This window comes from Syngnathoides biaculeatus, chromosome 19 (assembly GCF_019802595.1).
Source record: "Syngnathoides biaculeatus isolate LvHL_M chromosome 19, ASM1980259v1, whole genome shotgun sequence".
NCBI classification, from domain to species: Eukaryota; Metazoa; Chordata; class Actinopteri; order Syngnathiformes; family Syngnathidae; genus Syngnathoides; species Syngnathoides biaculeatus.
This window is the reverse complement of record NC_084658.1, coordinates 11,337,872-11,365,254: the sequence shown is the minus strand read 5'-3', so window position 1 is coordinate 11,365,254 and position 27,383 is coordinate 11,337,872. Positions and strand designations below refer to the sequence as shown.

At 40.5% G+C, this 27,383-nt stretch overlaps 1 protein-coding gene across 1 annotated transcript; it reads right to left on the bottom strand.

Moving 5' to 3' along the window:
* Positions 1 to 598: 598 nt before the first annotated feature.
* Positions 599 to 8,865, bottom strand: snx7 (sorting nexin 7). The gene is made up of 9 exons (XM_061805173.1): positions 8,692 to 8,865; positions 6,625 to 6,810; positions 6,412 to 6,522; positions 5,376 to 5,534; positions 5,062 to 5,260; positions 4,243 to 4,442; positions 3,686 to 3,772; positions 1,388 to 1,546; positions 599 to 1,081 (listed from the first exon to the last, which is right to left on the bottom strand). Exons 1-9 carry the CDS (start codon positions 8,773 to 8,775, stop codon positions 1,004 to 1,006), a joined length of 1,263 nt encoding a protein of 420 aa, XP_061661157.1. The 5' UTR covers positions 8,776 to 8,865; the 3' UTR covers positions 599 to 1,003.
* Between the last annotated feature and the right edge of the window lie 18,518 nt (positions 8,866 to 27,383).

Here is a 27,383-nt window from a genome sequence, read left to right as displayed (position 1 = left end):
TGGAATTATGACCAAAAATTTCCAACCCTAACCCTTTGGTCTCATCTGACCACAAAACCTTCTCCCATGATGCTTCTGTATCATCTAAATGGTCATTGGCAAACTTTCTCAGGTGTTCAAATACTTTTTTGCAGCTGTATCACACAAGTAAATCATTAACAAATCATATTTTTCTTTCTAGATTATCTCTCTCACAGTGGACATGCACCTCCGATGAAAATTTCAGACCCCTCCATGATTTCTAAGTTTGAGAACTTGCAATATAGCAGGGTGTTCAAATACTTATTTTCTTCACTGTAAGTACTGTAGTCAGTGAACAGCCAATCGCGTGTACATTACCCCCTTCGAAGTAATTCAACAGTCATACATATCTATGCTTTTGTTATATTCTGATATCTCAACACTATTGTCCATTACCTTTGAGGTGAACTATTCAGAAAGAAATAGAATAAACCTCAGTTCCATGAATATCGGGATGGCGGACACGTTCATATTTGAAACATTTTTATAGGCTTGGCACTTAAGGTCTCGTCAATAAATTGTTGCGCAATCCCACAGGATATGGGAACTGGTGTGATGTTGAATGAATAGTCAAATATCTTTTAAGTCTTGCTTATTTATTAATCGTTTTTTTTTTTTCTTCAGAAAGTCAAGTCATGCATCGCAGAAGGTCTCACCAAAAACGATCCGAGCAGTGAAAAAGTTACAAGTCGAGCTTTTAACCACAAAACGTGGGAGGTTAAACTTATGGAAAATGGCATATTTTATGAACAAAGTAGTTTCTGGAACCTTTACATGCCATCCTCTTCGATAAGTAGCGTAGAAAATTCCATATTCAGAACTAACATCAATAAAGTTAGTAGGATACTTCTATTGTATTGTATAAACATTCTACAATCACATATTACAATATTTGAACAAGTACTGTATGCAACATTGTTTTGGTCATTCAAAAGGATAATATTGCGATTATGTGTTTGATTCATGAAGTTATGTTACATTATTACGTGGTTTCTTCATCTTGATGCTCGATGGGGTCACTTCTTTGAGACAAGAGAAATGATTCCCACACCGCAAGGCACTGCAAGACGAAAACAGCATTTTCACCAAACACAGACCTATCGATGGTATTTAGTTAGTAAAATATGCAGTCATAGACTCACTTATAATAATAATAATAATACGAAGAGAGAGGCAAGAATTAGTGTGTGACTATTTGGGAAGGTGTAGCCAATGAGGCTATTCTAGACGACTCTAGGCTGCAAAAGTGCAGTTCCGCGAGCGCGAGAGACTCTCTACACTTCGCTTTTTAGCCCACCAAAATTGCAACAAAATCACGTAGTCCTCATGTAACTTGAACTGCTAAATAATTGATTTGAACCCTCACCTTTTCATAGCATTCCACATTCTTCTCTGCGGTTGAGATGAAGGCCGATTTGAGGTCACCTCTCATGCTGTTCTTCCAGTTGACCCAATCTCCCTTCAACGCATTGTTGGCCAATTCCATTCGGTCTGACAGAGCATCCACTTCTTTCTCCAGCTGACCCTAAAAACGCGCCAATAAACATGTAGCGAAGATTATGCAAGAGACTGCCTCGATTCGTTAGTATTGATTTTCTGGTTCTTTTTTTGCCCTGCTCTGTCATTTCTCAGTCGGTCAAACATCAAACACGCTTCCCATGTCTAACAACCTTTCTGATATGTATCTATTTTTCTTCTTCAAATATTTACTCTTGCCATTTCACAAATTGAGGTTGTAAGTTTTTTTGGGGGCAGAGCAAAGTGAGCACAGTGGATCATGAATTATACTGTATGTATTGGATAATTTGTAGGAAACTGCACAAAATAACGTGTACAATCCAGAAATGATGTTGAACATTTGGATTCATGCATGTACTGCAGGCTTGTAACCAGGTGCGCTAACCCTAGCCCCGCCCTAACACTCGTCCCACGCTAACGCTAGCGCCGCATCACCGCATAAATCGCAGGGTTGAAAGGGTGGGAAAATAAGTCACGGCATGTAGGCCGCAAATTACAGTAGTTATTGATGCAACAAAGGCTTGGTAACCAACTAGTGCACCGTAATTTAAGGTGATGCGGCTTATTTGTGCATTTTTTCTCATGGCCGCAAGGGGGGCACTTGAGCGGAAAAGGTATGAGAGACCAGTGGTATATGTGTGCCGAGGAAGGAACTTTTACCAGTCCGGCCCTGTTAGTGATGCGCTAGCGTGTTACTGCTGTGACTCAGTGATTTTTACTAGTTTTTTTTTTGTTTTTTTTTTAACTGGACCTGTTAGCGCTGCGGCGCTAGCGTTAATGCGGCGGCGCTAGAGTTAAACTCTCTGTGTCCCGTCTTTCTTTGTAAATATCTCGTGTTTCAATGTAGGTTTCAATGTGTGCACTTGTGGCTTTTACACGGCTGCGGCCCATGTATGTACCAAATAGTATTTCCTTTACAAATGTACTGAGTGAGGCTTATAACCAGGTGCGCTCTGTTTGCGGGGAATTACGGTACTTATTGAGGCAATAGTGGCTTGGTAACCAACTAGTGTACTGTAATTTCCGGCCTATAAGGCACGACTTTTTTCACACGCTTACAACCATCCGGTCGGTTCAAGCGGTGATGCGGCTAATTTGTGCGTTTTTTTTTCCCTAGCGTCTGCAAGGGGGCACTTGGACGGAAAAGGTAAGCTTTAGACCGGGGGAATATATGTGCCGAGGAAGTGACTTTTACCAGTCCGGCCCTGTTAGTGCTGCGCTAGCGTGTTACTGCTGTGTCTTAGTTATTTTTCCCAGTATGTTTTTTTTTTTTTTTTTTTTTTTTTAAACCGGTCCTGTTAGTGCTGTGGCGTTAGCGCAGCGGTGCTAGCATTAAACTCTCTGTGTACCGGCTTTCTTTATAAATATCTTGTGTTTCAACGTCGGTTTCAATGTGGCTTGTCCACGGCTGCGGCCTACGTATGAACCAAATGGTATTTCCTTTACAAATCTACTGAGTGAGGGTTTTAGGGTTAGGGTTTTTACTGTACCTGTGCTTATCTAACGTGGACCACGCTCTGTTCGTGAACCCAACATTACAATATTATGCTATTAATTAAAAGAGTGTAATTGATGTTCAGAAATGCCTGTTTTCCTCAGGCAATTGTGTGATTCTAAATTAGACTGTTATTACCCTCTCCTGGCGACAATGGGTTATAACAAGTTGCCTCAAAATGCAGTGAATCCCACCGCATGTGAAAATCTGACGAAGAGACCATGTAACGTTAAAAAATATATACATCGTTAAATACTTTTAAAACACACTCTATATGTATTTGTACACACTGAGAAGGAACACACATACCAATCTTTACCAATCTTAGTCAGCCTTTTTCTCACATACGTTGAGTCAATGTCTGATTGTGGGAGTTTTGACGAAAGGGTGATTAGCATCTGGCTTTCCAGCCTGATCTAATATCGACAAACCTTTTTTTCCCCTCACTGAGCAAACAACTGACATGACCATTGATTTCCTTTTTCACCACACAAATCTAGATAAGGACAAGATGGAAGATAACCCCCCCCCCCACCATGTCTCCACACACGAACGCTAATGATGGAATCACACAAAAGACATACTTTGGCTCCCAGGGATAGAAAAAGGAAATAAGTATTGACATTTGTATATCACGTTAATAACACTTACGACTTCTTGGTCTGCCCTTTTCGACGCAAGGGCCTCATTTTTGGTCTCAAAGTCCGCCTGGATATTGTCTCGCCGTTTCAGCACCGTCTAGAACCGCAGAATCAGAAGCAATTTCAACTACAACTCAACACTGCTTAAGTCCTACACGCAGGGGTGTCAAACTCATTTCTATCGTGGGCCACATTGTCATTACGGTTTCTGTCAGAGGACCATTTTGACTGAAACCATGAAAATCTTTAATTGACCGATCATATTTTAAACATTAAAATTTATCAACTAGTTTTGGAATCAGAAATCAAGGGCGAGGGGTTTTTCAACTCTTGTTGATGTTTGGTCACACAAAATTGCTTGCAATATCTCATTGGCATCATTTATATGACATGACAATTTGAAATCTTGGTCCAGATTTTACACATGATTTGCCACGTGGCGGGCCGCATCTGGCCCCCAGGCCTCGGGTTTGATACCCGTGTCCTACAATGTTCAAATTGGTGGATTTACAATATGTTTGGGTGACGCATGTTTCGCGCCACATCACTTAATGGCTTCCAACTCACCTTTAGTACTTCAGTGCAGAGCACATACTCGTGCACAGCAGGTACCAACACCTCCGAAAGATTCTGGATCTGCTTTTCCGTTTCTGTACTGCATTGCTCCACACAGTGGGCCACGAGTTTCAGCGGGTCATGCAAATCCTCTTCGATGTCCCCCCATTGGCTATAGAGAGGCCCGTACTGCTTGAGCTCATCCAAATACTCTGTTGATATACACGTTTGTTTTAAGTTATTCTGCACTTTTGTTATTAAAAAAACCTTTGCAAGGCTGGGGGCCGAGTCGCTACAGATACAGCAATGCACTCCCAGCCTAGCGTGCACTACTACTAAAGCATACATTTTAAGCAAAAAATAAAAATGTCTTAAATTATTTTATCATATAAAGTATTTATACTATACTTCTGTTTCTACTATGCAGTTTATTATCAGAAAAAGCAAAAAAAATGCTTTAAATAGACTTTTTTTTTTTTTTTAGGCTTCCAACACATTATTTATTTTTCCATTCATTGTAATGGGAAACCACAATTTGGTTTCGAACAATTCACTTTTCGAACCGTTTTCTGGAACGGATTGTGGTCGAGAACCTAGGCATCACTGAAATATTTTAGATACAGTTTCAGATTTGACACCATTATCATCTGAGGCAGACCATGCTAGAATTGATCAAAAAGTACAATGTCAGCTCTTAAATATTCTGAAGATTTTTTTTTTCCCATATTTGTGGAACTAGAATTACCAGTTGTACAAAATCAGGATTCGCAACGCTAAAACTATCTACATTAAACATGTTGTCCATCAATCTTTCGAAATAAAACAAAATACCTCGCTGCTCCTTGATGATCCTCTGAGAAACTTTGTCAACAGACGAGATTTTGGAGCCGAAGTTTTCTACGTATTCCTGCATAAGCGTGAACTCCTCCGGACGGCTCTTGACGCCCCACACCGAGCTGGCCACCGCTCGCACCGTGTCGCCCATTCGACTCAAAAAGCTCGGACCCTGCTTCCTGTGAGATGAGAAATCCTGCAGATGGACCAAAGTTGAAATTCAACTTCATCGTGGCCGTTCTTGGTACCAATTAATAATGTGAAAAATTGTGTGCTGGTGCAAATGCGTGTATGCTTTGATTGTGTGATACCTGGGCAGTGAGAAAGATTTGAAAGTGCTGGTTGAAGGACAGGATGGGATGCCCGGCGATTTTGTTGAGAAAGCGATGCAGTGCTTTCTTTCTGGTCCCAATGAAGTCATCGTTGAAGCGTTCCACCATGCCTTTCATCACAAACTTCTCTGGAAGAGGCTGAAGGAAAACCACTTTTTAAAACGAGCAGTGTCAAATTGTTCCTGTTTTGTAATGCTAACATCCATACACAAAATAATTGAGACACTTGGTTTTCCTTTGTAGAAAAGGAAAATGGAAGAAAACTGGAGATGAGCATCAAGTTGTTGATGATACTATGAGGCAACATAATTTCTGGACTATAAGCCGCACCTGATTATAAGCCTCGCCAAGTACATTTTTTTAAAAGGAAAAACTATTTCGTACAAACATAAGCCGCACCTGATTATAAGCCTCACCCAGTACATTTTAAAGGAAAAAACATTTTGTACACACATAAGGCGCACCTGATTATAAGCCTCACCCAACACATTTTTTAAAGGAAAAAACATTTTGTACATACATAAACCGCACCTGATTATAAGCCTCCCCCTGTACATTTTTAAAGGAAAAAACATTTTGTTCATACATAAGCCGCACCTGATTATAAGCCTCATCCAGTCCATTTTTAAAAGGAAAAACCATTTTGTACATACATAAGCCGCACGTCTATAAGCCGCATGTGCCCACATTGAAACATGAGATATTTACAAAGATAGACGGTACACATAAAGGGATTTAAAAGTTAAAATAATGTACCTTAGCTCTTCTTTCCAAAAAAATGCATGTGACACGGTAGTAACAGAGCAGCAATACGGTGGTAGTAAGACAGCACTAACAGGGCTGGGTAAAACAACATACCGTATAAGACAACACATATATTCCACCTTTTCTGCTCGAGCATCAATTAGCCGCATCGTTGTATAAGCCGCAGGGTTGAAAGCGAGTGACAAAAGTCGCGGCTTATAGTCCGGAAATTACGGTAGTCATGTGCTGTGCTTGTAGACGCAGTACGTACATGAATGATGAGGGTCGGATAGGTTTCTTCCAGTCTGCTTCGTAGCCAGAGGAAGTCCTGGTAGCGCCGGAGCACCTCGTACTCACAGGAGTCAAACTCACTCCTTGTGGTCTGGAAAGAGCGCCGCAGATCACGATCAACTCACAGTACTTAATACAGTTGCGAATTGTACGTCATGTGAGCTAGAAACAGCTTTAAGATTTACGTCCTTACCTTGGTTATGACTCGGTACATGATGAAGGTCTCAATCGCCGTCACGTGACTCTCAGGACTGTCAACGGTGACAAACAAGTCTTTGGTGCCGACAAGTTGTGGTTCATCGTCTTCATCGAGTTGGTACTGGTTGACCAGAGAACTGGGAGAGTTGGGCATTGGATCCCTATCCGTCGTTAATAATTTCTGGACCAAAGAGAAAAATGTATTCAGATGTATATCTCAGGTATTTAATATTCCCGGTCATGCTAAACATGCTAACATTGCAATAAAGAAAGCTGTACTCCTGTGGTATTTCATTTTTTATGTACAAATATATAACACCATGTCTTTAAAGGTCAAGTGTCATCCCTCATCCCTATAAACGTTCTAAAATAGATATTCTAATAAAAAATGCATATAACATTCACTTCAATGCCCATACAAAAAAAATAAATATGAGCGGAGAGCGTGTCATCCATGCGCAAAGTTGCGGAAGTGTCATTCGACATCCAAGTGGTCGCCATATTGGCTACATCTCCTGCCCATGATGTCACCTCGGACATTCGCCATTGAACACACGCTGTGGCCCCGACTGTAGGACACGCCCCTTCAGACACGGAAGCTGTTTTCAAAAAAAGAGAACATCTCACAATCGAGTGAAGTGTCCGGGGCAATATTCCCCTATTGTTTCGAGCCATATTTAGATGATATGCGGAACACTTCTAACTAACAACAGTCTCCCAGACAGTATGTATGAGCCAGCCCGGCTGAAGCCGTGATCGTCCGCGAGGCACAACGCGGAAGCCTTCGCCGGCAAGCCCGACGCAGACATCAACACATTTAACACCCCTGTCATACGTACGCGGATCTTCTGTTACGTTATGAGAGACGGATTACGTAGTCCCCCCCCCCCCAACTATTGGTTTTTTAGTAGCTGTATACACACCTACCTGTCATTTGGAACCCACGAAGCTCTCGTCCTTGGCACACGTGCAATCCATTTTTCACAACGAACCGGGTCTTTCGATTCCATCCTCCCGAGTGTTCAAGCAATGTCCAGCAATGTAACGAGCCGGCTTTTTGGCTCACACGAAGGAACAAAGAGCTACCTTCCTACAGGTAAAACTAATAGAAACAAACGAGTCCGCTTGAGCGTGCGACTGCCTCCAACGTCACTTCCTGCTTCTCGTCGAAAACAAATCCCTCGAGATGATTTTCATGGCGGGAGTTACAAAAAGCCATATGCGTCAAAATCATGTTTTGTAGTGGAAAAAAAACAGATGGGTCCATACCGGCTTTTTTTCATTAATGACATACTAAAAAGTATGTAGTCTTGTATGTACCACTTGACAGAACCGATAACATACTCGTCCCAGTTTTGGGACGCTGCCCGCGAGAGGGTACATCTTTTTTGCTCTGAATTTAACCATAAACGAAAAATAAGTGTTATTTCCTTGATTGTGGCCTTTTAGGAAACTTTTATCTCAATAAGGCAAAAAATTGCCACCCTGCCCATGAATGGGCACCTTGTTTGAATTTTTTTTTTTTTTTTTGCAGCATTATATTAACTTTTGTGTTCTCAATTTGCTCTTACTGCCAATTATTTTATTTGCATGCTGCATCCTACAAAGTCAATCATGGCTTTTTTTTTTTCTTATATTCTATAAAATGTTGGTTAATGTCATGCCCACAAAGAATGGGACAACTCGTAGTTGAACTTAGCTGAGAATTCTTCGAAGCAACCGTACTAAAATAAAACATTTGATCCTGAATGCAATTCTTATTATTTACTTTTCCCCTCCAGACAGCTCCAATGCTCCAACCCTGAACAAATAACCAAAACGAACCGTTTTAAGCAAATTATCGGGCGGAGTCATTTCCAAAGGTAGACCCGAACAGGAAAAGGTGATTTAAAAGTCAAGGTCAAGGGTCACAAGCACCGAGGAGCATTGCTAACAAAATAAAAAAAAAAAACAAGTCTTCTGCCATTTCGATACTATTAAGTCGTCTTCACTGGAGCCACATCCACGTCACGAGCATTGCGACTGGTAAGTAGTGCGGGTCGACCCGCAAGTCGGACCGTACCTGACTGAAAACCTCCAAGTCTTCGTCTTCCTCCAGATCCAACATGTCTGTCGCCAAAATCCCGGCGTCCGTCTGACCACTCATCCCGCGACTTCCACGATGAATGAGTTGAGCTGTAAAAGACGAGAAACAAACTTCCTCAACTTCTACGCACACACACACACACACACACAAAAAAAAAAAAAAAAATACACACGGAAAAAAACAGCTGATATTCCTCGAGAGTTTTTCGGAATAAAAGCGTGCATTTTCAAAATAAAAGCGCAAATCTCGGGCGAGGGGAACCGGATTTGAAAATCATTTTTTTTTTGGTACCAGTAGATGTCAGTGTCGCACAAGCTCACATTCTCTGCATTCCTTCTCACCACGTTACTCACAAAAATCCCTCCGAAAAAAAACCCAAAACATACTTAAATTATCGGAAAAATTAAAAATACAAGTCGTGAGTCAAGCAAGTACAAATTCATCAAAATTAAACAAAGAAATAAAATAAAAATAACTCCTTCCTGATTGATCACATAGTGCAAATGAGTGAAATCTGTTAAAAAATGTACATCTTGTTTGACTTGATTCAGAGAAGGAAAATTTATTTGACTAATCAATCAACTCTCTGGTCTACAGTAAAAAAAAATGACTGCTTGTGATCAATCGGTTAGATCACAGGTGTCAAACTCAAGGCCCGGGGCCCAGATCTGGCCCCGCCACATGATTTTATGTGGCCCGTGAAGGCACATCATGTGTATCAACGTGCGTGATTTTTTTTGTTAAAATCTGTTCCAAAATTTCAAATCGCCTCATCATGTATGATAACGCTGAGATATTACAAGCATTTTTATGTTAACCAAACGTGAATAGTTAAAAAAAAAAGAAAAACACATTACCCTTGATTTTTGATTCAAAAACTAGTTCATAAATTGATGTAAGTAGAATGAGATGATTAAATATTTTTGTTCCACAGTCGCAACGCAACACAAGGGAAAGTGGAACAACAATGCGGCCCGCGAGAAAAATGAGTGACGCCCGTGGGCTAAAGACCCCGGCAGACGGGTGAGTTTAACTTTTAACTCGGTTTAGGCTGAAAACATTTCAAAAAAAATATGAAAAGTAAAATCAAATAGCTGATTGCATTTCTGCTGAGTCACATAGCTCACTTTTTTCCCCCTCTTCTTCGTCTCAATAGCTAATAAGGTTTAATAACAGAGTTGCATACTATATAAAACAAGGGTCTCAAAATGGCGGCCCGCGGGCCATTTGCGGCCCCCCCCATGATGATATTTTGTGGCCCCCACCTTAGTACAAAAGTTAAATGATACTGCGGCCCTTTAGTTTTACATGTATGGCACTTTGACACCCCTGAGTTAGATCATCCCATTTGTGTAGCATAAATATTATTATTGCACGTAATTATGTCAATATTCATTCACCACCACCCCGCCCCCCACCCGCCACAAAAGCTGAACGAGAGCCACATGATTTACTTGCGATTGAAATGGCATTCTGAGAACCAAGTCGAGGAATTTTGAAAAGACATAACCCCAAAAATCTTGAACAACAAAAAAGAAATGCACCGAAATCTCCATATGGAGCGACAGGCAGAATTTCTCGTCACATTTATGACACGGCAATAAAAATAAAGTGCTCGCTTAAAGTGTAAACACAAGGCGCTGCTCTGAAGCCAAAATGCTAAAAGAATGCACAAAAAGAGGAAATAACGGATAAAAATGAAGCAAATCCCTCTCTTGGTTCTGTACATCTATCTTGATTTATGTCAGAATGGAAATAAGATTTCATTCTAATTTTGTACTTTTTTTTTTTTTTTCCACGTGCATACGCATGCAAATGTTTGCGTCTGAAGACGAGGCTGCCTGCGCACAATTGGGTCGCTTCGACGTCTGCGTGTCTCCCCTCCCCGCGCCTTTCAGATTAGAGTCTTCTGTAATGGTTTACAAAGGTCAGGGTTTTCGCCGGCCGGGGTGCGGCGGCGGGCCCGTGTTTAAAGGTCGCCGCGCCACACCGTCGCATTATCTCCCTGTCGTTTCATAACAGTTTGTCTGTTTTTTCGACGGGTTCGGGTCCTCCGGGGCCCGGCGTGACTGCATTTTCTCCAGCCGTGAAAGCGGAAAGAGGCGGCGCAAGGACGGGAAATAGCGAGGGTGAAGTTGTTTCACGCGTGCACAATAATTTAGCTTTTTTGTTTGGGGTGGGGGGGGGGGGGGCGACGACGATTGCAAGTTCTCAACCGGGTGACTCGGTTTTTTGGCCCGAGGCTGATTTCAGCGAGGCTAAAAAGAGGGTGAAAAAATGGACAAATGCTGTCATTGTAGTGCCTTGGCGTAGTTTGGCAAAAACAGAGTCATAAATGTGTTATTAAGACACTCGGGGCCTGTTTTGAAAATAAATGTATTTCTCCTTTATGACTTACCAGGAGTTTGTTTATTTGATTACTTTCATTAGGTTTCATTTATAAATAATTGTGTCATTTACATAACAATCAAAGTTAACGTGTTTTGCGGTGCCTAAGGGAAAGCACAAATGGACTGAACAATAATGGTCCAATTATGGTCCCCTGTGGGACCCCATGAACAACCCTTAAATGCACAGTGTCCTTATTAGTCCAATTTATGAACTACGGTGGTACTATGACCCACAACGTATGCTTTTTGCGGCGAGTTGCATGCCAAAATTTGAGATGCTAGCTCGTTTCACACGTTATGTTTGTGGTACGTGTAAACTTTCACACCTCACAGTTCTGAGGTCCCGAGGTTCAATCCCGGACCCCGTCTGTGTGGAGTTTGCATGTTCTCCCCGTGCCTGCGTGGGGTTTTCTCCGGGAACTCCGGTTTCCTCCCACATCCTAAAACATGCAACGTTAATCGGACGCTCTAAATTGCCCACAGGTGGGATTGTGATTGTTTGTCTCGACGTGCCCTGCGATTGGCCGGCAACCAGTTCAAGGGTGTACCCCGCGCCTCCTTCCTGATGACAGCTGGGATTGGCTCCGACGCTCCCAACCTCGTGAGGATAAGCGGCTCAGAAAATGGATGGATACATATATATGAGCGTATATGTGTGTCGTCAGCGTTTGACTTTGATGATGCAGGGTGGTGGTCACGATGAATCCAATTTTCACATCACCCACACGCCGCGAAGATTCTTATTTAGGTAGCACCGTGGATTAGCATTGCCCTTTGTGGAGCTGACATTCACCAATTGGACTTAATTAGTAGTGCTGAGCCTATCTCTGACCTTTTGTGACGCAAGCTGTCAATGAAAACCTTTCCGTTGACTTCAATGGAGGATGCGATTTGTTTGGGTAAACAGAGCTCCCTTATTCAGACCGCTCGCTATCTATGTCCATAAATACTGCCCCCCCCCCCCCCCAATGGCGTCCATCACTCCGATCGAGGCCACGCGAGTGGGTCGAGTTGCACGAGTTCGGCGTAGCCGCACGTTATGCCGCAACGCGCTGTGGCGTCTCCTGGAATTGATGCAGTATAACTACCGTAATTCCCGGACTACAGAGCGCACCTGGTTGTAAGCCTCACCTGGTACATTTGTAAAGGAAATACCATTTGGTACATACCTGTACATACGCCGCAGCAAGTGCCCACATGGAAACCCACAATTGAAACACGAGATATTTACAACGAAAGACGGTACACAGAGAGTTTAACGCTCGCGCCGCGGCGCTAACAGGTCCGGTTAAAAAAAAAAAAAAAAAAAAATACTGGTAAAAGTCACTGAGAAACGGCAGTAACACACTAAACGCAGCGTTAACAGGCCCGGACCGGTAAAAGTCATAATCCCCTGGTCTCACTCTTACCTTTTCCGCTCAAGTGCCCCCTTGCGGCCGTTAGGAAAAATGCACAAATTAGCCGCATCCCTGTATAAACCGCAAGGTGGAAAGCGTGTGAAAAAAGTCGCGGTTTATAGGCCGGAAATTACGGTACAGTAGTTGGTCACCAAGCCTCTGTTGTGACAATAAGTACCGTAATTTCCGGCCTACAAGCCGTGACTTTTTTTCCACACGCTTTCAACCGTGCGGTTTATGCGGTGATGTGGCGTTAGGGTTAGCGCAGCGCTAGCGTTAGCGCGGGGCTAGCATTTGCATTTGGGTAGCATTAGAGCAGCTGGTTACAAGCCTCGGTACATAGAGAGTTTAACGCTAGTGGTGCTGCGCTAATACTAATGCTAGCGCCACTGCGCTAATGCTAGCGCCGCACTAACAGGGCTGGTTAAAAAGAAAACACTGGTAAAAATCACTAAAACACGGCAGTAACATGCTATATAGCTAAAAATATTCTATAGAAATTCTCCAGAAATCCATAGAATTCTATACAATTTCTACAGAACAATAGAATTTCTATAGATATTCTATAGGACTTGGGTCCTAAAGTTCTAGAGTTCTTTGGAAATTCTTTACAAATGTTCTACAGAAAATGTTTAGCGGGAGCTATACCTATAGCGCAGCGCTAACAGGGCCGGACCGGCAAAAGTCACTTCCTCGGCACATATATTCCACCGGGTTTACTTTTTGCCTTTTCCACTCGAGTGCCCCCTTGCGGCAGTTACAAAAAAAAATGCACAAATTAGCCGCATCACCGCCTAAACCGCATTGTTTTGTTTCATTTGTCCACGAGATGTATTGATATACTGTTAACTCACTTGGAACCTTGGTGAAAATAAGTCGTATCAAAAATGGATGGAATGTAAATGGGTCGTCCCTCCGCCGATGAAATCTCAAATAATCTTGGCAGAAATAAATCAAATTAATTATAGTTGTCCCGAGACCAAATGTAGCTGTAGTTGCAGTAAAAGTAATTCTTAAATATGATTTGAAATGCAAAATTGCTCTTGAGCGTCTCCTAAAGTGGCTTTTTTCCTTGTCCTTCTCTCTTTTAATGACAACTTCCATATCAAATATAACAGCGACGTTTTAAATCAACTTTATTTGCTATGATTTTGTGCAGGTCTTCCTTTGTAATTTTTAAAAGTTTTTAATCGCAGACAATTTTATATACATATATATATATTGGTCTCAAAGTCAAGTCACCTCGGGGGCCGCTGCGGCCGCATTCGAGCTCAGGCTCGATACGCGCAATTTAAATGGGAAATTTGTGCAAAAAAAAAGTCTTTTTAATTTTATTTTTTTCCATCGCAAAATAAGATGAGCAAGGAAGCTGGTGCAAACAGGTTGTGTGCAAAACTACTCATGAAACTCTCCATGGCAACACCGCTGTAACTTTCACTCAATGAATAACGTTTCTCTGCTCGCGTCAAGCCTGGTCGCTGTCACGCCCCCGAGGGCCACAACCCCACCGTGATTGGTGGGTTCGTCAGCCCCGCGCACAACACCGTAAAATTGCCGTTCGTATAAAATTTCAGGGCCGCACTATCATTTAAATTTCACACTAAGGAGCGGGCCACAAAACATCATCTTGGGGACCGCAAATGGCCCACGGGCCGCCGGTTTGAGACCACTGTTTTGTATAGTATCCAACTCTGTTATTAAACCTTACCGAAGAAGAGAAAAAAAAAGTGAGCTATGCGACTCAGCAGAAATGCTTTTACTTTTCATATTATTTTGAATTGTTTTCAGCCAAAACTGAGCGTGTCACCCCATTTATTACAACTCTGTTACAGCCTGTTACGCAAGTTAAACTCGCCCGTTTGCCAGTGTCTTTAGCCCAGGGGCGTCAAACTCATTTTTTCTCATGGGCCGCATTGTAGTTTGTTTCCCCCTCGGAGGGCCGTTATGACTGCGGAACAAAAAACATGTAATCATCTCATCATATTTACATAATTTATGAACTAGTTTTGTGATCAGAAATCAAGGGTCATGTGTTTTTCAACACAAAAATGCTTGTAAAATCTCAACTTTATCATTTATGATATATAACAATTTGAAATTTTGATACAGATTTTTACTAGCATCATGGGAAATGGACACTCTAGATTTGGCTTTGCGGGCCACATAAAATCACGTGACGGGCCAGATCTGGCCCCCGGGCCTCGAGTTTGACACCCGCGCTTTAGCCCAGTTAACTGCCTTTAAATGTCATTGGTTATTATTATTTTTCTTTTTTTTAATTGTGTGAAGAGGAAAGGGAACTACTACAAATCATTGAGTATATGTGGACACTTCTTGTTGTTCGAGCTGTAAAAAAAAAAAAAAAAAAAAAAAAAAAAAAGCAGCTGTGGTTTGGTTTACCTACAAGTAGCCAGCCAGCATCCAACAAACATCTTGCACGCTGCCATTAGGGGGCAGTGGGCAACCATGAAACGGTCCTCGTCTTCAGCCTCCTTCCTTTGTTTCACAAAAATCAGGAAGAACATTTTCCACTAGGTTAAAAAAAAAAAAAAAAAAAAGAACATTATATATTTTTTTCTTCTTCCCAGGATAAGCAATCTGCCTCAATTTCACCTTTGTGCATGACCATGACCCGGTTGATTATGAATCTATGCAGACAATTATTTTACCAAGTACAATTTCATTTTTTTGAAACAAAATTTGATATCGTGACAGTAAGTTCAAAACAATTTGGCTAACTATGTGAAATCTACATTTTCACGTTCATATTCCCGTGAATCATAACAGTCCAGTATTCGTTCCATCGAATGCGTTCATTTCGTTTTATGCTTCAAAGATAATCGCAGTATGTATTTGTGGCTTTTTTTTTTTTTTTTGCTGTTTAGAAAAGCAATTGTGAAAGAACAAAAACAAACAAACAAAAAAAGAATATTAAAGCTCGTTTGATGCATTCGGATTTGAAATGGAAAAAAAAAGTGGAACAACGGACGTAAGTGTTGAGCTTTTAGGACACTTTCCACCATCCCCATTTGTTATTTTTGTACATTTTATTCATATTGTTAATTACTTCCGTCTCCCTTGATACTCCCCAACCCCACCCCGTCAGAAATATCTTATCTATTTATTGATAGCCACGTGCGAGTGTTTAATTCCATCTATTCCTGCCCTTGCCTACATTTTTAATTCCCCTTCGATAACCTGGATCAAATTCCAAACCGAGGTACCCTTGTGAACAAAAAGACATGAGCAGGATATGCAAAGAATTTGGACTTTTTTTTTTTAACTTGGAGGGGAAAAAAAAGCAGAAATTGTCACCCCCACCCCACCCCCACCCAGTGGCCCATTGTGTGTTTTCATCAATCCACTTGGGGATGACTCCATTTTCCTCTTTATTCCCATCATTGTCACCATCATCATGATGCTTTGCTTCCTTTAAACAAAAAAACAAACAAACAAACAACAAACAAATTAAAAAAAGAAGTTATCTTTTCTCTTTTTTAATCTCCCACCCCCACACCCCCCCACCCTCCGTGATGTTGACTAAGGACCCCAAAACACACGATACAGCAATTAATCCACCATTAGTGGGTTGCAAGGGCGTGAATGAGGGTGTGACTATGCTCGAGTGAGGGAGAATAGAATATAAATGTGTGTGGGAGTGGGGGAGAGAGAGAAAGAGAGAGAGAGTGAAAGAAGGAGGGAGAGTCTATTGAACAACTGTTGGTACTGCAATCTCTCTCTCTCTCTTTATAGATCTCCTGTCTGCTTTCTCTTTCTCTCATACGTCTCCGCATCTTATCAGTCTTCCTCCTCCTCTTTTGCATCCATCCACCCGCCCCTCGTCCATCTCTACCTCCGTATCTCTTCCCCCCCCCCACCACCACCACCCCGCTCCATCGCTCTCTTATGCCTCATCGCACCCGCATGCTCTCCATTTCCCTCTCTCTCTTCCTCCCTCTCGACACGTCCGCCCTCCCCTCTCTTCCTCGACGGCCCCGCCAGTTCATTTCGCCACGGCGAGGGACAACGAGCTCCCTTTTCCTCGAACGGACCCCCGGGGCGGGAAAGGCGGGAGGCCGGAAGAAGTGCGGGGAGAGGACCCCGCTTTTGTTCGCCATCCCCGCTCGGCAGCATCAGCACCGATCCGCCCGGCGCCGGCCGGATCCTCCGTTTCCTACTGGGATCGTCGACCTCCTCCTTCTTTTCGGGGAGCTCTTCCTGCGACTGGGAGGTGTGGGGGTGGGTGGGAGGGAGAGATCACCGCCTCCCAGTTTGCCACGGACCCTCAGGAAGGCATCGGGCTGAACGCAGCGCAGGGGAAAGGGGAGGGAATTTTTTTTCCTTTTTTTTTTTTTTTTTTTTAGAGGTGCGCCAGGAGAGGCAACACCCTTTGCTTTACGGGAAAAGGGGAGAAAAGCGGGTAAGAGGCCGGCCACTGTCTTTTTCCTTAGGTGGAGAATCTTCCAACAAAATGTAACATTTTTCACGTTTCAGCCAACTTTCGGATGTTCATATATGTATTAGCTGCTTTTTTAAATTCTTTTTTTGTTTTTTTTGAAGTAATATCTCATAACTCAATGTCAGCCATTAACCTTTTGCGGGGGAAAAAAAGCAAAATGTGGCCGCCCCTTATGTTAAAATGTGAAAACCAATAAATCACCCGCATATTCCCACACACAGCTGGATAACAGATCCATGCCACTCCCATTGAACTTCTTTTACCTGCGTTATTACAGTGTTATTGACAACCTGTGGTACTTCCCTACCGTCAAATTATTCGGCGCGTAAATTGCAGAAAAGGGCGAAAGGGATTATTCCTAATGTCTGATTTTAGCCGTGAGCTGTCAGGGTAATCTGATAAGTCTTCGGGTGCTTCCACTGAATAATCAATAGCACTCGGTGTTGCCGACCTCTCATTTTGCATCTGCGTTTGTTCGGAAAGGGATGGGGAGGGGGGGGGGGAGTGAAAGGATTTCTCGCTTCTCTACGCTGGCGCCCTTAGGTTTTAATTTTTTTTTTTTTTTTTCCTGCAGATGGTTTGGGTTGGGCCACACCGGCTGAGTATGTGTTTGTATGGCTGCGGGTGGTAAATCTTATCTCTCCGCAGTCTGTGGGTGGGCGGGGGGTGGGGTGTTTCAGACTGTTTTTTGGCTCTGGATATGCATGCGTAATGTGTAATATTCAGGTGGGCGTGCGCATTTGTGCGCGCGTGTGCGTCTCGCAGGACGTTCTCGGCGAGGAAGGGATGCAAATTTAGAAAAAAAAGTGGAGAGAGAGAGACAAAGAGAGGGAGAAAATGAACACGGGTTTTGGCTTCATCGGGTTTTAGCGGCATACTTCATAAAAAAAAAAAAAATTACAAAATTCGATCTGGACTTGGCATCCGCTCAACTTAAGGTGCAGCTTTTTACACCTTTGCGGGGCTTTGTCGACTAATTTTGCGTATTTAATGTGTTTTATTAAAAAGAGAAACGCGGGAAAAGATGCATCACATTAAGGACAAGGGGGTTAAAAGCTAACAATCGTTCCTAACGTGCATTTTAATTCATTTCGAAAAAAAAATGGTCAGATCGTTTGTTTTCCTCATTTATTTGAAATTGGAACGAGGGATGGGAGGGGACGACGACGTTAAAATTGCTGAATCTTAAACAGCTAAAAAAATAATTTGCTGGAATACGTCACGAGTTGTGCGCTTGAATCCATACTTTATATCCACCCATCCGGAATATATTGATGTAGTTAAACTAATTTGTTGACTGCATGTGCTGCAACCTCCCGTCTGTAGTACATTTCTCGGGCTGTGGGCCTTAGACGGTGGGGTGTGGGATGTGGGATGGGGCGGGGTGGGGTGGGGGGTTTGCTGGTGGCAATGAAACACACACACAGGTCCACCAATTCACCTAAGCAGCACCTGGAATGACCTCCCTAACCTCACAAACCCTCCCACCCACCCCACCTCTCCTACATGTGAAACCCCACTCCACCCACCCCCACCACCCCGACCCACAGCCCCAGTTCTCATTTACGACAGGGCCGAGCAACAGCGGCAGCAACGGTGGCGGCCGAGGCCAAAAGTCACCAACGGAAGGCGGCGCAGAGAGGCAGTGGCTCAGGTAAGAGCCTTGCTGTGGACACTGAACACTGATCGCCTTTTATTTTTATCGTCATGTCCATTACGCTCTCACCTCCAGTTTTGTTTCCAGAAGTGAGGAAATCTAACCTAAGCTTTTCTGCTCCATTATTATTATTATTATTATTTTTTTCTGTTTATATTCTGTTCCTGCCCTACACACACACATTGCGAGCTCATGGGTCATTCCAGAATTGGACGACAATTTAGGGACAAGCATTTTTTGTTATGTTTGAAAAAATAAAAACAAAAACAGCTAACAAATACTAAAATACAATTCGATCCATCTGGTTCATCCATCAACAGTACAGATTCTCTTTAAAATATTTAGCTGTGTGATTGTGACTCGTACCTTGTGCCTGTTACAGTTACTCAGGCCCCTGAAAACCCATTTTTAAAAAAACTGAGCTGAGGAAAGTCTTTCCAATAAAATAGTTACATTTAATTCAAAAAGGAATCGAGTTTTAGTATTATTCTAATTTCAGTAAAGCAAGCAAGAGGTTTGCAAATCAATTCGAATGTTAGCTCTAAAACACATGCTAGCTGTGTTAGCGGCTAGGCTAACTAGACAAGCTTAAACTGCTTTAAAATAATAATAGTAACAAAAATGCCTGTTATGGTTCCTCAGGCCCCTGAAAAACCCTTTTAAAAAAATACTTAGCGGAGCAAATTCTTTACAATAAAATAGTTACATTTAATTTGAAAAAGAATCGAGTTTTAATATTACTCTAATTTCAGTAAAAGCAAGCAAGAGGTTTGTAAAACCCAATTCGAATGTTAGCAGTTATGCTCAAGAATACATGCTCGCTGTGTTAGCGGCTAGGCTAACTAGACAAGAGTAAACAGCTTTATAATGATAATAATAATAATAGTAACAAAATACCTGTTACAGTTCCTCAGGCCCCTGAAAAGCACATTTTAAAAAACTTGAGTAAATTATTTATAATAAAATTAAGTAATTTACATTTTATTTGAAAAGGAATCCAGTTTTAATATTACTCTAATTACAGTAACAGCAAGCAAAAGGTTTGCAAATCTATCTGAATGTTAGCGGTTATGCTCAAAAATACATGCTAGCTGTGTTAGCAGCTAGGCTAACTAGACAAGAATAAACTGCTTGAAAATAATAATAGTAACAAAAATGCGGTTACGGTTCCTCGGGCCCCTGAAAAAGCCATTAAAAAAACTTAGCTGAGCAAATTCTTTACAATAAAATAAAGTTATATTTAATTCGAAAAAGAATCGAGTTTTAGTGTTACTCTAATTTCAGTAACGGCAAGTAAAAGGTTTGCAAATCAATCCGAATTTTAGCAGTGATGCTTAAGAATACATCCTAGCTGTGTTAGCGGCTAGGCTAACTAGACAAGAGTAAACAGCTTCATAATGATAACAATAGTAATAACAATTACAGTGACAGGATTGTAAATCAAACCTAATATTAAAAGAGTTTTTCCTCAAAAGTATCCTTCATGGTTAACACTCAGCTGCTTTGATATGTGGCCAAAAACAAACATATCCTAAACAAGAAAAGCCAGGATATTAATGTGATTTTTCTCCTGATAAATATGAGTCACGGGATTGTATTTGCTTAAGTGGCACACTCGATTCTGGCTGAAAACATGGAAATAAAAAATACCCAAAACAAAACGAGAGGACTTACACCTCCGCACAGTGAGAGCAATTAGCTCGATAATGTCATTCCTGCTGAGTTATGTAGCCCACTCCCCCCCCCACCCCCTTCTTCAAGATGGCTGATAAAGTTTTACAAACGGGGTTACATGTATATTAAGAGATCCAACTTCAGTGCACAATTATTTAAATTGAAAATATTTCTGCGATAAAAGGAAATGTTTCAAGCTAACGTGGAATACGTCTTACCAAAAAGATGATTTAAAATGTATTGAACATGAAAGAAAGCCCATTTTATGGGGCGCTCAAGAGCAAAATGATATTTTAGCTAACACGATGTGATACTAATACAACTATGAATCAGCTTTATGACAGCTAGTTACATAATCTCTCAGGCCGAGTGAAATTTACACAACAAATACACGTTACATACATTTGCGCATGGATTATTTGAAATTTGACTGGGGTATGGGGGGGAGAGAGAAAATGTCTTCCAATCCTGGAATGACCCTCATATTGAAAATGCCACCATTGTCAATTTTCTCCTTTGCAGAGGAGCCATTGATGGAACTTAGCCTCACAACCGCGGTGAGGCAGTCTTCAATCAATGCAAGCGCCACCTTTCTCAATCCGTTCATGTGTCTGTTTGCCACCGGAGCATGAAGAAGGGCTGCTGATGGCAGCGGTGACGGCCGTTGGTGCCGGGGGATGCGATCATGCAATGGCGGTGGAACTGCTCACATGGTTTCTGGTTAGCCTCCCGCGTATATCGAAAGACTCTCTTCGGCGACGGGTATTCTTGGGTGGATAATACGGATCACGTTGTTATTGCTTAAGAATACGCGTAGTCGAGGAGAGTCCCGTCGTCGCCCAACACCTGACACCCACCCGCCCACTTCACCTTAACCACACCTCACCCCAACACCCGACCCATCCACGGGGAGGACTATTCGTTTGGGTGGCTCTTCTTTGAACTTGAAATCATCGCAATATTTTTTTTCCTCCCTTTCCTCGCCTTCATGCATCTGTCTTTGTGGCGATGGGCAGATCTTTTCCTTTCTGTGTTTGTCTACCGTGCTGCTTTGAGATTTTTTTGCCGAAAGGAAGAGTGCGGCTCAAAAAAAAGAGGATCACCAGTGATTTCATTCATTCTGACATCAATATGACATTTGAGTGTTCCTAAGACGACCGAGCGAGTTGAAGAATTTGCCCATCTGTTCCATTGATCCATATTTGCAGGGATCAGAATGACCAATTTGGAAAAAAACATTGAAAATGTCGACATTTGGCAAAATTTTATATAAAGCACACTGTTAAATGGTGACCTCTGGATACTCCTAACAGTGCAAATACAGGGCAATTATAAATTTTTGAAAACTTAAAATGAGTCCAAGCAACCAAAATAATTTTGCCAAACTTCTGACATAAAAATGTAGAATGAGTGAAATTTATATCAAATAGGCTACTGCACTTACAAGTTATACTTCAGAAATAAGTACACAGGTAATTTCTTTACATATATATCTTATATGGGAGAGAGATTGATGATGAAATATAAAAGTGAGCGATGAAATGCGTGATCTACAGGGCCAATGCTACAGATAGCCCTAATCGTAGTAACAGTTGTCAATTATATAATATTTGAGAAATTAATGTCCAATTTCCAATGTGCTTCCTGGTTTGGATATGCTCCTAGATATTTTTTGCTCCTCGGCTTCCATAATTGATAATATCGGAACGAAGAGTACACAGCACTTTGCCGGGAATGTCCACTTTTTGTGCGTGTTCGGTTAGACACAATACAGTTTTCGTTCCTATCTGCACGTGACACTTTTTTCAAGCCACGCCCATCTGAAACATTTTTTTTTAACCACGTGATTTTTATCAATTTCCCCGGCACGATGTTCATCTTTTCGCTCCGAGACTTTTGCCAAACCGCCAAACGTGCAGACCGCTCGATAGCATATGCGTACATATTTCTATAAGTTATAACTACGGCGTAGTAAACAGAATGCTTCTCTATGAAATGTTAACATCAGAGTGAAAATGCCGACGAAATACCGACAAAATGCTGCCGGAAATCGGAATGTTGTCGTTATTATAAACACCAGATTTAATGCAAACAGATAGCGATGCCGTAAACAATGCTGTTTTCTGCCATCAGCTACAGCTGTGACTAATTTCACGAGCGTTGCCGATAGATGCTCGCAGCCTCGCCCCGCGTCAAGCCCCCCAATTTTGTCAACGGATTGACGCGTCTCACAGAAATCACATTTTCAGCCAAAAAACTCCAATCCGCGGAAAATTCTCATCCCTGTCTTAGGAAGTCCCCTTGAAACTGAAAATAAATGTCTTCTACAAATAATAATTTCAAAGTTTTAACAACCTCACCAAATTTGAATAATTAAAGTGAAAAAAATAAAAATACTGCCAAGAGCATCAAAATCGAAACTAAGCCGGAATAATGAATTTAGCATTTTTTAAAAAGCTTCAAGTACTGATCTTTTTTTTTTTTTTTTTTTAAATATGCAATTTCTGAGCAAAATTTCAAAGTCATGATTGAATCCAGTTGGCCAAGTAAAACAAAAATCACGTTTTCAAATCATTCTATTAAAATCAAAACAAATGCTTGGGCCCTGGGCATGATGACAAAAGGATTTTTTTTTTCCTCCCCTCTCACAAAATGAACAAAAATATGTAATTGGGAACGTACCGGATGTAAAATTTTGTCACGTTTCATTACGAAAAAAAACCCACAATAATATTGTATATCTATACTCCTGGTAAGAAACAACTCTGTCTGTAATAATAATAATATTACAATGAAATACAACACACACTGATGCTTATTCATTCATTTCAAAGGGTGTGCATTATTTTTTGATTAGCATATTAATTACATGCATTTACACAGCAGAGCCTCATCCCATTCAGTCCACTGCGCATTTATTATTGTAGCAAGGCAAGCTAAGCTGCAGTTTAGCTTCAACCCCCCCTGCCCCGGCCCCCGCCTGTTGATACGCCTTTTTATGCAAATGGCCGCTCAAAACGCCATTTATCTGGGTGAGGTTTATGACACTTGCATTATGGTTCTTTCTGCTGAGCTACGCACATGCAACCCCCCCCCCCCCCCTCCCTCGCTGAGAAAACAAAATCTACCATGACTGTTCGACAGCTCAATTCATGCATTGCGGCGTGAGGCATTATACAATTACTCCTCGCTCAAACGGCCCAGAACCGCGAGCGGGACAGTTTGCGACCCGCCGCCGCACCATGAATATGGATCCCCTCCTCTACGTCTGATAGCACATTCGGAATCTTAACAGCCATGTAAAATCCATTTAAACGCATAATAGGATCAAGTAGAGTTAAGACAGTCGCGTCCTCATCCGTGTCACGTCGCGTGATGATCCGCTGGAGATTTCCTCATCACGCCGGCCGACAAGAAACCATATTTCCACGCTCCTTATGCATGAAACCTGGTATCTGATTTGCATTTCTCCAGCACATCTTATTGTTATGCTATTGTTATAAGGAACGCGGGCGAGATTATTCAAAAGCATTGATTTAAAATGTGGATTATTATTTTTTTCAGACATCCTACATGAATTATCCTTAAAAAAATGATACAAATGTAGAATTAATCGTGTTTTTTTAATAGTACAAATGTACTATTTTTTTATTTTTTAAAATTAAATTCAAAATTAAAATGAATTTAATTCTTTTAAAATAATTATATATATTTAAATAAATAATTTAAAAGTACAAATTTGATTTCACCAGAATTAATGTTCATGTCGGATTAGATTTAATTTCAAGCAGTGGCTTGCTCAAATGTACAAGAATGTCAAACATGGTGAAATCACAAAAACAATAAGTCACTGCAAATCAACACCTGGAACGTTTTTGAATGTTAAAAAAAACTATATTTGGGATTAGATTAAATTAGATTAGCATTGCAGCATTGATTTAAAATGTGGATTATTATTTTTTTCCAGACATCCTACATGAATTATCCTTAAAAAAATAGTACAAATGTAATATTTCCAAAATAGTACAAATGTACTATTTAAAAAAAATCAAATTTAAAATTTAAATTAAATATTTAAAAAATAATATATATGTATATACATAAATAATTTAAAATTACAAATTAGATCTCACCAGAATTAATCTTCATGTCGGATTAGATTTCATTTCAAGCAGTGGCTTGCTCAAATGTACAAGAATGTCAAACATGGTGAAATCACAAAAACAATAAGTCACTGCAAATCAACACCGGGACATTTTTGGATGTTTAAATAAATAAAAATCTATATTTGGGATTAGATTAAATTAGGTTATCATTGCAGCATTGATTTGAAACGTGGATTATTATTTTTTTTCACCCATCCTACATGAATTATCCTTAAAAAAATAGTACAAATGTACTCTTTAGTACAAATGAACTATTTTTAAAAACATCAAATACAATTTAAAATTAAATTAAATATTTAAAAAATAATTATTAAACACACACACACACACACACACATATATATATATATATATATATATATATATATATAATTTCAAGCAGTGGCTTGCTCAAATGTACAGGAATGTCAAACATGGTAAAATCACAAAAACAAAAAGTCACTGCAAATCAACACCTGGAACATTTTCGGATGTTAAAATATATATATATATATATATATATATATATTATATAAATATATATATATATATTTGGGATTAGATTAAATGAGATTTACGAATTGAGTGTGTTGATTTGCAGGCGTTTATGTTTTCACGTCTTGGCGTTTCCGCTGCTAGGCCTCATCTGGCATCATTTGTGTGCTTTTCTGTAATGTGCTCAAAATTTAAAATAACTTATTATGGGCAATTCCACAATTGTACGGCAATTTATGCACTCGCATTTTTTAAAAACTCTTTTTCCCCCTTTTCAAGAAACATCATATAGTTCAACCGCCAATGGTAAACGATATTATTTTGTCTGTTACAGATAATCGGGCACCTGAAAAATACATATTCCTCATATTTTGCTGAATAAATTCTTTACAATCCAGGTACATTTTACTATAATTGTAATGACATTTTAAGAGAGCTAATTACTGTAACGGGGTTGTAAATTGATGCTAACCGTAAGCGTTTTAATCAAGAGCAAATGCTGCAATTGGTCAAGAATAAATGTTTTATTTTTATGTAAAAAAAAAATATTTAAAATATAGAACAACCATAGCCAGTGCAAAAGTTCTGATGATAACATTTCTGCTGAGTCATGTAGCTCAGTTTTTTATTTTGGCTCCTCCTCTAAATCACCCGAAAGGTTTTAATAACATTTCTCGTATGTTGAGAAACCCATCATCACGGCATAATTACAACTTAAAAATATGTCTGTGATAAAAGATGTTTAAAGAACTCAAATGGGACCTGTCAACAATCATTCCAGAGAGTTAAAAAAAACCCCAAAAAACATCTAAAACTGAATACATGTGTTATATTTCATATGTGAGTTGGTAATCGAGTGGGAGGGTAAATTTATGGGGTACTCAGGGTAATCGAGTACATGTTTGTGTATGAACTATTTGGAAATTTCATGGTGTGCATGAGTGGGAGGAAGTGCAGCGGGGGGGGTGAAATGTGGGGGCGCAACAAATGTCTTCCAGTTCTGGAACGATCCATAATGTTCCCGAATCAGGTCTATATTAGGAAGCCCCAAACTCAATCCAAATATCAAACGTAAATACAATTATACCATATTCCTCATTATAGGCTTTATGAAATGAGTGTTGGAGCAAATAAAATCACATCAGTCATAGTTTGGTTGGTCGTCCTGTGCGTTTACGTCGCTGTTTGTTTATCGTATGTCATGTCAAAACGATGATTAATTCAGCATTGTTTGTGCGTATTGATTATGGTAACGGGGGAGGGGGAGATGGGGGGGGGGGTCTGGTATTACTGATGCCGCCAAGATGTGCCGCAAATCATGCCTGCAATTTCAATCGTCTGCTCCTGCTGCTGCTGCTAATGCTGATGATTCCTATTCGAGCTTAATAGGAATGAGCAGACAGTGCATTTCAATCATTTCATCATATCCCCCCCCCCAATTCATATTGTTCCTTGGTTTTGTTAAAAAAAAAACAAAAAAATTGAAAATTTGAATAATGTTGCATTTAAATCACATTTTTGCTCAGTGAACACTGTTGTATTTAGTTTCATTTCTGTGCGCTGAAAATAAATAAAAGGCCTCAAAATAAAGTTGGACGCTAATGTAGCTTAGCCTAAAAAATTCAGAGGAAAAACATTTATATAAAATTCACCTGAAAAAAAATGATTTTTTCATTGACAGGTAAATAGGCACACTGCAAATTGGTTATTTAAAAAAAAAAAATAAAATCAACCCATGCATACTTTGCAGTCACCTGGAGTCGGGCACAACACCTACAGATGCCGAGTCATCATGTTAAATATGATTTGGGAGTAAATTTGACTGACTGCGCGGGGGCAGCAGGGCGCAGGTGGTCGAGTGGCCCCCGCTTCTCGCTGGATTGTGATTCTGTGAAAGAGGCAACATCGCAAAATTGGTTGAGGAAAAAAATGGTTTCATTTCAATTCAGCTTTGCAAGTCCTTGAATGACTGTCAGTTTTTCCAGTACTGGCGGTCTATTGGTCCCAATATTTTTGTATTATATATCGGGAAAATTTTTTTATTAGCTTTTGCAATGTGGTCTAAAAAAATTGTAATGTATAAATGTACAGTATGTGAAAAACATTGAATGACTGCAACTGACTCAGACAGGAAGAACAAATTGTATTCATAATTGAAAAGCTCTTTTCCAACAACATTTTATTTAAAAAAATGTCTTCGTTAAACTTGCTAATTTTGCAAATATTGTGTAACACATGAAACTACTTACCAGTAATTAAAAAAAGATTAGTATTTTTTCTTTGATATTGTGCTCCCTGCCAAAAATGGAATGGAAGTGCGGTTAGCAGCACATTTAATCGCTAAAGAAATACATTTTGGTTTTTATCAGGATTAGGAAACATTTATTGGATATATTTGTACAAACTTGAAAGTCTAAATTTAAACAGGGGCTTTAATTTAAATATTATATA